The sequence below is a fragment of the Hyperolius riggenbachi genome, chromosome 2, assembly GCF_040937935.1.
Source record: "Hyperolius riggenbachi isolate aHypRig1 chromosome 2, aHypRig1.pri, whole genome shotgun sequence".
NCBI lineage: Eukaryota > Metazoa > Chordata > Amphibia > Anura > Hyperoliidae > Hyperolius > Hyperolius riggenbachi.
In genome coordinates, this window is record NC_090647.1 from 496,401,255 (window position 1) to 496,413,558 (window position 12,304).

At 46.8% G+C, this 12,304-nt stretch overlaps 1 protein-coding gene across 6 annotated transcripts in view; it reads right to left on the bottom strand.

Moving 5' to 3' along the window:
- SON (SON DNA and RNA binding protein) overlaps nucleotides 1-9,218 on the bottom strand; it is a 123,755-nt gene extending 114,537 nt beyond the window's left edge. For all 6 annotated transcript variants that reach the window (XR_011026511.1, XR_011026513.1, XR_011026512.1 and 3 more), the window contains exon 1: nucleotides 9,055-9,218. Coding sequence is in view for 2 of the 6 variants with exons in the window: in XM_068270435.1 (XP_068126536.1) it covers nucleotides 9,055-9,137 (83 nt within the window). In the remaining 4 variants the exon portion in view is untranslated. The remainder of the gene's footprint in view (nucleotides 1-9,054) is intronic.
- Between the last annotated feature and the right edge of the window lie 3,086 nt (nucleotides 9,219-12,304).

Sequence of the window (12,304 nt, forward strand, 5' to 3'; positions counted from 1 at the left end):
TCAAAAATACTTACTTTAGTTCCGCTTTAAATATGTGGCCACCCTCCCGTTGCCTGTGCAAGTACAGCCGTGCCTGTGCAGTAGTCAGGGCTGTGGAGTCAGTACAAAAATCATCCGACGCCTCCGTTTATGAAACCACCGACTCTAGGAACCCAAAACTGCGCCGACTGCTCGACTGCTTAGTTGAAAGAGAATCTGTAATGTGAAAAAAAAAAAAACCCTCTTGGGGTACTTACCTCGGGAGGGGGGAGCTTCTGGATGCTAACAAGGCTTCCCCCTCCTTCTCCATCCCTCCGTTCAAATGTCGGGACCCCCTGAAGTGCAGCAAGGTAAATATTTACCTACCGCGATCCTGCACAGGCACAGTAGCGGCTCTTCGTTCGGGTAAGGCGGAAATAGCCGAACCCAACCGTATCCGCTCTACTGGGCAGGCGTGAGTCCTTTGTGCCTGTGCAGTAGAGCGTATACGATCAGGCTCGGACATTTCTGCCTATCCTGAACGAAGAGCCGCTACTGTGCCTGCACAGGATGGTGGTAGGTAAATATAGCACCGCTTGTCGGGGGAGGTTTCGTCTGAGCCAGCGCTGGATTCCTCCAAGCTTCAGAGGTCAGGGAAGCCTCATTGACACCCTGAGGCCTCCCCCTCCTAAGGTAAGTATCCCCCTAGAGGGTTTTTTTGTTACAGGTTCACTTTAAATCTTACCAAGGCTGTGGAGTTGGTACAAAAATCATCCGACTCCAACTACTCAATTTATTGAAACCTCTGACTCCAGGTACCCAAAATTGGCCAGACTCCATACCCTGGCAATAGAACAGAGCCGCTCACGCATTGAGGGAAGCGTGGTGACGATCATAAAAAGGATCCCTGGCAGCTGTGTGGCTGCGCTCCCTGCATCCAGCAATACAAAGACAAATGCAGACATTGCCAATATGTGGTTAAGGTTCCCTTTAGGCAGGGAACACACTAGACGCTACGATTCTACTGTACACACGCATCCCATGGATGGCAAAACACGCACGATTCTACAGGCTATTGAAGTCAATAGCCCTGCATGGTAAAGGCTTTGTGACGGTTCATGTTTTGCGTTCACTTTTTTCTGCACTTTTCAAATTACACAGCTTTCTGCTTTTCCCAGCACGACACGCATGGTCGCTTACTGTACGTTTCGCTGCAAATGCGGAATTGGTCCCGTAAAAATATACGTGTTGAACGTGAGCGCAAAAGCCGATTGAGACTCAGGAATCGTTGGGGGGGGGGGTGAAGCAACCCTTCAATTGTGTTCCCTGCCTTAAAGGAAAGATCCACGGAGTTGTTTAAAAAAATAAAAATACTAATCCACTTACCTGGGGCTTCTTCCAGCCCGTGGCAGGCAGGACGTGCCCTCGATACCGCTCCGGAGGCTCCCGGTCTTCTCCGGTGGCTCACCCGACCTGGCCAGGCCGGCTTCCTGGTCGGGCTTCTCCTTGCGCTCCAACGTGCGTCTGATGCGGTCACGCTGACGTCCTACGGACTTATACTGCGCAGGCCTACTGCGCCTGCGCAGTACAGCCTGGAGGACGTCCGATGACGTCAGCGTGACCGCATGAGACGCACATTGGAGCGCAAGGAGAAGCCCGACCAGGAACCCGGCCTGGCCAGGTGAGCCACCGGAGAAGACCGGGAGCCTCCGGAGCGGCCCCAGGTAAGTGGATTAGTATTTTTATTTCTCTGTGAACCCTCCCTTTAAAGTGCACATGCGTGTGTACGTGCACAAGTGTCGGACATTTTAAAACGTCTGTTAGTCCATTAAGTGGAACCAACAGGACGTGTTAATACTAATAGCAGTCCAGTAGTAGCCACCAAGATCCAATCCGCTGGATGATTGATCATTTCCCATTGCCGCTATAATTGATTGGGAATGATCGATCCTGCTAATCTGATAGCACGTTTTCGTTCATTACTGCGAATGACTGATCACTTACAGCGGCGATCGATTGTCTAGAAGATAATATCGTTAGTGGCCACCTTTACAGCAACCAATCACAAAGAAGTTTTCAGTCATCTCAAGACATGAATTCCCCAAACAAGCTGTTACAGAAACAAAAACTAAAAAAATAACACTGCAATAAGTTAAAAAAAAAAAAAACAATTTGAGGTACGCCATTCCATTCTCCAAAAGAAAAAAAACGCAAACCAAAAAAGTAATTGTGTGTTAGGGAGGGATCACACTTGCATCTGCAGGAATCGCAGATAATTCCCCGCAAGCGTTTTGCTCCACAATAGTGAGATTTGCAAAACATTTTAGCTCGAGGCTTTTCTTACAGTAGCCACTGATTTCAATGTAATACCGTATGCATGGTGAGGAAAGTAATGCAGGTTCTATTTTTTTTTTCTTTTTTGACGCAATGCAGAATCGCATATGACTCCAGAGAAGGCACAGGCACCATAGACTATCATTATATAGGATTCTGCATGCGGCTTTGCTCAAGTGTCACCCCTGCCTGAGTTTTACACAAGTCATATGTAGATCATTGCCGTTTTTTCTTCCAATTCAATTAGTATTTCAAAAATGTCAAAGTTAAGAGTCTACTTTTCAGAATGAGACTATGCTGCTGTACGGTTTGTTGTGAAGAATACTCTACAAACCATATTCTTGAGTTATTACAGACTAAACAAGTAAAAATGAACTACCAGCAACACCCCAAGTATACAAGCCCTAACAAAGTCAAAGAAATAAAATACATTTCCTTTGAGGCTAGGTTCACAGCGAGACGTTGCAATGTGACTATATGGGTGATTCTTAATGCAGAAAGTCGCACTGCAATAGTAAGTCTATGGAATCTTCACAGTACATGCAGTGCACTAGGATCCAACGCACTCCATGCAGTGTGATACTGTATACTGCATACAATAACAGAGGCAGCGAAGCATACTTTTCATTAACGGTATGCTTCACTGTATGTCTGCTAAAGGCTGCATAACGTGCAGTGCGGCTTTTTCGTTCCACTGCATTGCGTCCCTTGGCGGTATGATTCTTTCCGGATTTTAGGGTCTCAAAGTGGTGCAATTTTTTTGCACCCTTCAGACACTAAAACCTGGAAAAAAAAATCATTCTGCCAGGGAGATCTGCAGCAGTTCTGCAATCACTCACCTCCCTGGCTCCAGTGCTGCAGTTATGCCTCCATCCTCCGGGTGGCGCTGCAACTCTAAAATAAAATTGCCGGCTGTCATGACGACAGCCGGGGATCTAACCAGCAGGAAGCAGAGCCCCGGAGGAGAGGAAGAAGAATGGCGGCCGATGTTGGGATCTCCGGGATGTAAAACTGCCCGCTGCGCGATGTACTCTGCACACACCTCCCGGCGGCTACCCCAAGCAGAGGTCGGCATTACCGCTCTTAGCTGCGGTTTTCCGCTTCGACCCTAGCTCGGGATTGCCACTCTTAGCTGTGGTTTTCCACCCAGACTCTAGGTTGGGATTACCACCCAGGAGGTTAAGATGAAGGCTAGAAACTCACTAGGAGCAATTTCTAATCGCTAGTGATTTGAAAAAGCTCTTGCTAATGCAATGCTATGGAGAATTCTTAAAACATCACATCGCTCAAGTGGGATCACACCGTAGCATTACATTAGCAAGAGTTTTCAAATCGCAAAGTGCTCAGAAAACCGCTCCTAGTGGGTTACTGGCCTTAGGCTACTTTTACAATGCAGAGTTGAACTGCATTCCTTGGGAAAAACAGGTTCATAACGGGAGGAGAAAAGCTGCAACGCGCGTAACGTCTGCAGTGTGACACATACAATAAAGGCAGTGCATGCATCACGTTATGGCAACGGATCCTGCACACCACACTTCTAACGTGCAGATGTGACGAGACCATTACAATATACTGCATTTTTTGCACCATAAGATGCACTTGTTCTCCAAAGCGGGGGGGGGGGGGGGGGGAGCCAGTGCGTTTTATGGTCCAAATACGGCAAGTTCCTCACTTACAAAAATCCACTGATAGGGACTCCCTGTTCTATGCTGCCCCAGTCCCTTTCTGGTTGCAGAGTACACTGTGCAACCGAAGCAGCAGAGTCTCACCTGCACGGATCAGCAATGGCCTTCTCTTCCTTTATGGCTTCACCTGGTGCCTGTCGCGTGTAATGATTATCAGGAGAAGCCGTGAGGAAGAGTAGATATCGCTCATTGCAGCAGGCGCCCATAAGATGAGACACGCTGCTGCGCATTATACTCTGCTAAGTAACAGGGCTTGGGGGAGAACAGGAGCGGAGGATGACAAAGTGGCACAAGGTGGTCGGAACCCATAGAAGGGGGACATAATGAGGCACAAGGGGGGACGCAAAGTACAAGAGGGACATAATGCACAAAGTGGGCACAAAAGGTACAAGGAACATAATGAGGCAGAGGGTGGGACACTAGAGGTACAAGGGGACATAATACTTGGGAGGGGATTGGGGGGGGGGGGGGGAAGCTCCACAAGAAACCCTTGCACCATGGAAGCACCAAGGTTTAGTATAATTTATTTTTCCTTGGTTAATGTCCTCCAAACCTAGGTGCATTTTATCGTCCCAAAAAAATATGTTAATTGCATCAAGTTAGCAATGCAATTCTATTGTTTGACGCAACGCACTGCTTATACTTGTGCAACGCGTCTTGTGCTGTGTCACCATGGTGCTCTGTTCCATTGCGCAGCACTTCAAAACTAAGCACCGTAGTGGCCCAGCACAAGACATGTCGCCAATGCAACCCGGCGCATGCACACTACTGCAATTTCACAAAGCGGCTGTCCTGCATGGTTTGAGCCACGCGTCTCCAAGGTCCCCTTTGTGAGGATTCCGCTGTAAAGCAGCAGGACAAAAAGTGTCGCTCAACGTTACAGCAGGGTGTAGGGGGGTGTCACACAAACTTCAGGCCAGTCATATGCAGTGCCGCCCTTCCCCTGCACGACCCTTGCTGCATGACGTTTTCCTCGATGGACCAGGTTTCCCTTGCGCTCTTGGCTTTTTCGGCAAGAAGCCGGCCGATTGGGCACTTTCGTCGCAAATGTGCTAGGCCCCATGGTCTTGCATTGTTGCTGTGTTACCCTAAGTGTTGTCGTGTTACCCTGAGGTAAAACAGGGCAACACAATGCACACTTGCAAGGCAATTGAAAAGGGGGCCTCAAAAAAGTGTAAATATTTCAGGTGCTACCGCGCCTGTGCCACAGCTGACATCCTTGTCGGTTCTGGTTTACGGGGGAGCCAGCGATGGAACTAAAGGGGCGGGGGGGGGGGGGTGTTATTGTTCTTATATAGTCTCTTGAAAGCTAAATGATTGTAAATACTTTCCGTTTTTAACTTCTTTCACCTTCTAGGTCGAATAGCCCTACAGTAGACTAAAGGAAGACTTTGGGGTTCATCCTCTGAAGCATTCAGGTATACAGGTACTTTCTAAGCCTTACCAAAGACCATTGAAGTGCAGGCACATTAAGGAAGTTAAAGCAGGCACAGTGCAGAAGTGACTGCCGGTATGGAGATATGAGAAGGCTTTATAATATCCAGCGCATTCCCCCATCTTAGGTAAGTATCAAAACTGACATAAGTTTGCTTGTTTTATGGCTTGTTTCTACTGTGTGTCTCACTTGCTGTGATGAGAGAATATGCAACATTATAGGGATTCACATACGTGGCAAGGTTTTTGCTGTATGCCATCTGTTTTTTTCCCCTGCATGCAATTCGGATGGCAACCTATTGATTTCTATGGGCTACTTTTTCCTATCTGAATTTGCACATTAGGAGAGGTAGCGAATGGCCCCTAGTGGAAACAAGCCCTAAAGAAGACAAAATTATATTCAGCACTTTATTTAAAGTTAGTGGGGCAAAAGCTAAGTGCCGGTTCGAACAGACGCTTGGGAAGTGGTAATAGCTTAGTTTCTGACAGGTGACAAAGGCAATGCTTTAAAGGATTAACTACCAATTTCATTCATATGAATGAAAGCAGTTGTTTCTAACAGTACCAGCCCAATGACAGAAATGCCACCTGCAGAAAAGCATTTGACAATGGCCAAACAAGCCACAGCTGCACCCCAAAGCTTGCGTGATTCGGGTGTAATGCTGGGCATACACGAGTTGACCCGGCGGCTCGGTTAGCCGCCGGATCGATTCCCGCTTGTCCCCGCGGGCGCTTCTTATCTTCCGCCCGATTCCCTGCTATTGTCCGCCCGCGGGGATCGAGCGGGGAATCAATCCGGCGAGTCATCGAACCTGTCGGATATTATCAATCGAGCCATCAGCGTCTCGATTGATAAGGGACAAACGCTCCGTATATGACAGGGCTGTGGAGTCGGTCCAAAAATCCACCGACTCCGACTCCTCAGTTTAGGATTCCACCGACTCCGACTCCTCTAATTTGCATATTACAATTTTGTTGATTAACAGTATGTAATGTGAAATTCGTCTCTTAACTGCCAACGCTTAGGAATTTTACAAGACAACTGAAGTGAGAAGGATATGTAGACTACTATATTTATTCCCTTTAGACTAAAACTAGTCCTTGGTAAGAGTACTTGTAAAAAGGTACAGACCGGAAGAAAGAACATCTATCAGGCCCTAGGCAATGTAACTGTGGGTACATGTAAGAGGAATGTGCAGGTACTCTGCAGGGGAATGAGGAGATTCTTCCTCTATTACACATTCTTCATGCACAATCTGAACAAGGTTTATGGGTGACAGACAACACCTCTCTGTTCAATGTGCACAACATTCTCAGTGGATTCTCTGCAGCTCTGTGGGGAGTGCATATGTAGAGTATAGTACTACTGTGTACCAAAGAAACCTGAGACAGATGAAATTAAAGTTTTATACATACCTGGGGCTTCCTCCAGCCCCCCTTACGGCTAATCAGCCCCTCGCTGTCCTCCTTCGCCACCTGGATATTCTGCTGAGTCCAGGTACTTGAGCCAGTCTGGTGTAGTGCGCATGCACACACTCCTCCGCCTCCAGAATGCTCCTGGACGTGGAAGCGGCACGTAGCCAGACTGCTCTGACTGGCTGAATTACCGGGACTCATAGCAGAAGTTCCAGGTGGTGAAGGAGGACAGCGAGGGACTGATTAGCCTGAAGGGGGTTGGAAGAAGCCCCAGATATGTATAACACTCTTCTTTTCATCCGTCTCAGGTACCCTTTAATTCGTAGTCACCAAACCAAATTTTAACAACATATCAAATTATTTGATTTCATGAGCAAAGAGAGTGTATACATTTGCATAAACCAGCATCAATGCAGAATTATTTCCATCTCATTGACCATCTCTATTAGTGACACGGCTACACATCAGGCTTTATTCTTACAGCATAGATGTTATTTAGTATATATAAGAGATTCCTGTGTACACATCATATATACTGTAATATATATGTATATCTGACTTTAAAAATACGGGGACTGCTTTATTGAAGCAGCACAAGTAACTAATTTTGATTGGTTTATTTCATTTTTGTGGACTGAGCACAGCTATTACTTTATATATACATTATTTTTAATGACTATTATATGAGAAATAGAACATTTTATCATATTTTCTATTTTAATTACAGTTATAAATTCATTAGGAGTCGGAGCATTTTTTCCCGACTCCAGGCACCCAAAATTGCTCCGACTCCACAGCCCTGGTATATGCCCAGCATTAGGCTTAGTTAACACCCCAATTGCCCATCGACTGCGATTTCGTAATGCCATTTTCAGAGAAATTTTTGAAGGAATGAGCAGTTTTGCTTATTCATTCAAGATGTATCACTTTAAAAAAAAACCTCATTCACATAATTTAGAGCAGATGGCTGTGCGATCAGAACGCAACACATACGATCGCTCGTAATCTGCGCTACTATGCGATGCAGATCCCATTCACTACAGTCAATGGCATGCTGCGATCCCCGAAAATGCATGCAGCAGTGTGATAGCGCATCGCACTGCTGCAGCAGCGCATATGATGGGAACGGTAGAAGGTCTGACTATGCCCTTCTACTGTTCTTGCATGTCGCACAGTATGTGCGCTGCCAAAATGTGCACGGCATCTCGCATTCTCTGAACGAGCCCTTACGCTTTCAACCAAACTGCAACACTTAGTGTAACACTACACAAGTACTTTGCCAATCTCTGACAATCACCTCAGGTGTAAACCAGCCCTATGAGTGTCAGATGTCAATAAAACTTTTTTTGTAGAGAAAAGTGAGAATCTGTAGATTATCTTGCAATCCCGAATTTTATTTGACCAGGACAATCAGTTTTATTTTTCTGATCATAAACGTTTTGAGCCCTGTTCAGACTATGAGCGTTCCTAGCCGTTTTGAGGGAACGCGTACAGGTACAATATAAGCATAGAAACGCCTATCAATGCTTTCCTATGGCCTCGTTTACATGTATGCGTATGAGACGCATACGTTTCTCATCCGCATTGCTGCACGCAGTTCTGTGCATCACGCACAGAAACGGACGCAATGAAAGTCTATGGTCACGTATCAAAAACACGTACTATTGCGTTTTAGCATACGTTTCCCTCTGCGGTTCCCATAATCTTTTTTTACCCCGGGTCACGTGTGTGCAAAACGCAATAGAAACCGCATTCGACCGCAATAAAAACACATGCGTTTTTCAACTTGCGTTTGAATTTTTACGCGTTCTACAAACGCTGACAGTCTGAACAGGGCCTAAAGCTTCCAGGCAGTCCAAGATACAAGAAATAAGAGGCTGAATCTAACGGAACAACAGACAGAAGTCATATAAAAATAAAATCTTATTAGTTTCTGACCCTTTTGCACAGTATTGAACACTAATAAAGCAAACGATGGCATTGCAGGATTGGCTATTCCCTGCACTCTCTCTCTCCTAGCTCGCAGAGCACGCAGGCTCGTGCAGAGCACCAGTGAGCACGCAGGCCCCATCAGTGGTGGATGAGGTTGGTTCCGGCCTGGCTTCCTCAGCTGTACCCAGACCAGGCCTGCACATCTCTGCCAGGCCACAAGGCCCCCTCCAGCCCGAGTAGGCCGCAGCCAGAGCCCCCGGGATAGCGGCCCTTCCTCCCGCTCCCCCGCGCTCACCTGCTGAGCTTCCCTTCCTCCTGGATCTCCTTAAATTTGTTCACCACGAAGGAGCGGAAGATCTGCTCTATGTTTGTCGCCATGGCTCCCGGTCCTCCTTCTTTCGCTCGTCCAGGCAATCCCCAACACACTGCCGTACAGGCGTGCGCAAGCACCAGGGCTCGCTGACTACGCGAGCGCGCGCACGCCACCGTCACGCCTGTCACCTCGTCTCGCGGCTGATTGGTCGAGCAAGCGCGCGGCTGCGTTCCAAGACGCGGGAGGGCCGACAGGCGTGGCTAGAGCGATCCTGCTGCGGTCTACCGCGTACAGAGCTGCGTGCTAAACTGGGTGACGGTGGTAGCGGAAGAGTGCTTGTTCTTTGTACCTAGAATTCCATCAGGTGGCAATAAAGAGAACATAGGATATGGTTAACGGTGTCAACTGACCTGATTTTTACAGACTTTTTAGAGGGCATTAATCAGACGCTTTATAAAGTAAATATAACCCATTGAACTTCATTCTGATCAATAGCTGATAACCCATTTCCTATGAGAAATCTTTATCTTTTCTCCAGTAGAAGTAGATCACCAAGGCGGTTTGTATGGCTGATATTAGGCTCTATTCACAAATCATTTTCCGCATGCAGGAATGCACTTGCTGTAAATTCCCGACTGAAACAAGACCATCTTGACATGCACAAACATAAAATTGTACGAGTTGTTTTACCGCATGTGTAAACAGTGCAGAAAAAGTCGGTAATTCCCACAAAAATCTAAATTCACAAAGAAAAAGGGCCGCATTATTTCTGATTTAAAGAGACTGAAGCGAGAATAAATCTCGCTTCAGAGCTCATAGTTAGCAGGGGCACGTGTGCCCCTGCTACACCGCCGCAATAGCGCCGCTAAACGGGGGTCCCTTGACCCCCCAAACCCCCCACTGCGACACTTGGTCGCTCCTGGAGGCAGGGCTAACGGCTGCAGCCCTGCCTCCAGTCGCGTCTATCAGCGGCAGATCTCCGCCTCTCCCCTGCCCCTCTCAGTGAAGGAAGACTGAGAGGGGCGGGGGAGAGGCGGAGATATGCGCTGACAGACGCGCGTGGGGCAGGGCTGCGGCGGTTAGCCCTGCCCCAACCAGGAAGCGCTCCCCCGCATTACGGAGGGGATTTGGGGGTGAAGGGACCCCCGGTAAGCCGCGGGATAGCGGCGGTTTAGCAGGGGCACACGTGCCCCTGCTATCTATGAGGTCTGAAGCGAGATTTATTCTCGCTTCCGGCTCTCTTTAACTACCAATTTTGTATCACCTACAAGTATTCGGTGATATATTTCGCTTCCTATTGACTTAAAGGGGCATTAGGGCGAAAAATTGTAAAATTTAAATGTGTGCAAACATATACAAATAAGTACATTTTTTCCAGAGTAAAATGCGCCATAATTTATTTTTCTCCTATGTTGCTGTCACTTACAGTAGGTAGTAGAAATCTGACAGAAGCAACAGGTTTTGGACTAGTTCATCTCTTCATGGGGGATTCTCAGGGATTTATTTATTTTCAAAAGCACTAAGGCCTCTTTCACATTAGGACCTTGCGGTTTGATGCAACGTTAAAGTCGCAACGCAAATTTCAATGCAATGCCCCAAAAAAGTTGCAACGCAACTTAACTTCCCTTGCGTTCTATTAAGATCGCCAGGGCGGCTGCGGGAGGGTTTTTTTTTTATAAAAAAAAACTGTTACATGCAGCCAACTGAAAGTTGGCTGCATGAAAGCCCACTAGAGGGCGCTCCCGATGCGTACTTCTGATCGCCGGAGGCTATCAGAAGTAACAAGGAAGGCCGCAATGAACTGTTTGTTCCGGCTGCGCTGGGCTCGGCCGGCTGGGGGGACCCTCTTTCGCCGCTGCACGCGGCAGATCGCTGCGCTGCGGCGGCGATCAGGTAGCACGCGCGGCTGGCAAAGTGCCGGCTGCGTGTGCACCTTTTTATTTGAACAAAATCGGCCCAGCAGGGCCTGAGCGGCACCCTCCAGCGGTAATGGACGAGCTGAGCTCGTCCATACCGCTAAGGAGGTTAATGCCCCGTTATGGTTGCATACAGTAGAGCAGTCTTTCTCAACCCTTTTACCTTGGAGGAACCCTGTAAATAACTTTTGGATCTCAAGGAACCCCTGCAAACAATTTTTTGGTCTCGAGGAACCCCTACATTTATTTTTCAGGAGGCATGGTCTTTAAAAGTAGGTTAAGCTGCTAATTTCACTATCTCCTATTACACTGCCACTCATTATACTGTCTCCTGACCCCCTAATTTAGTGCTTCTTGTTACAGTACCACCTATTATAGTGTGCTCTATTATACTTCCCCCACGATGGGGTAAAATGCCAAGGAACCCCTGCAGAGTACTCAAGGAACCCTGGTTGAGAAAGCCTGCAGTAGAGCATACAGGCAATGAAAAGTATGTTTCCAAGTCATTACTAAGCATGTGCAAACAGTCCATCGCAGCTAATAACGTGTATAATGCACTGCATGCAGTACTTTCACTTAACGTGCAGCGTTAGTCACCAACGCAACGTGTGCACTGTGAATGGGGCATTGATTTTTCATTGCAGTGAGTTATTCTGCGTTATAATGTTGTTTTTACATGCGACTTTAAAGAGGAACTCCAGTGAAAATAATGTAATAAAAAAAGTTCTTCATTTATACAAGCAAGAAGTTTTAAATCAGGATGATACCATTTATTGGCTAACTAAAAATGAATAAAAATAAGCAAGCTTTCGGCCTTGCAGCCTTCGTCGGGCTTACATCCTGTTAGTTTGCAGGCTGGTGGTACAGACATCTATATACTTGCAACAGCAAAAGGGAAAACAGATATTTTTTTCAAGCATAATTACATGTCATTAAGATGCCTTATTTCAAACAGAACATCTAAATGGGGTTATAGGTTGTTAGCTGAGATAAGGATCCTTGTTTACTCCATGCTCACAGACCTGGGATTAATATTGACCCAGAGGTATCGTAAATTCTGAGTTCACAAGTTAGCTATATAGGCTGAGAAAGTTCAAATATCATCAGCCTCATACCAATATAAAAAGTTTTTGTCCTTATTCAAACCCTTCTCCACAGATTTGAACCAATTTATACATTTTGTTTCTGCTATTAATCGATCATTTGACGTTTTGAAGCCACCCTTCAGGGCAGTGACACGAAGATCATACATGCTGTGTCCGTTGGACCGAAAGTGTGTAGCAACTAGGAGTTCAGATTTGGTATCGTTAATAGTG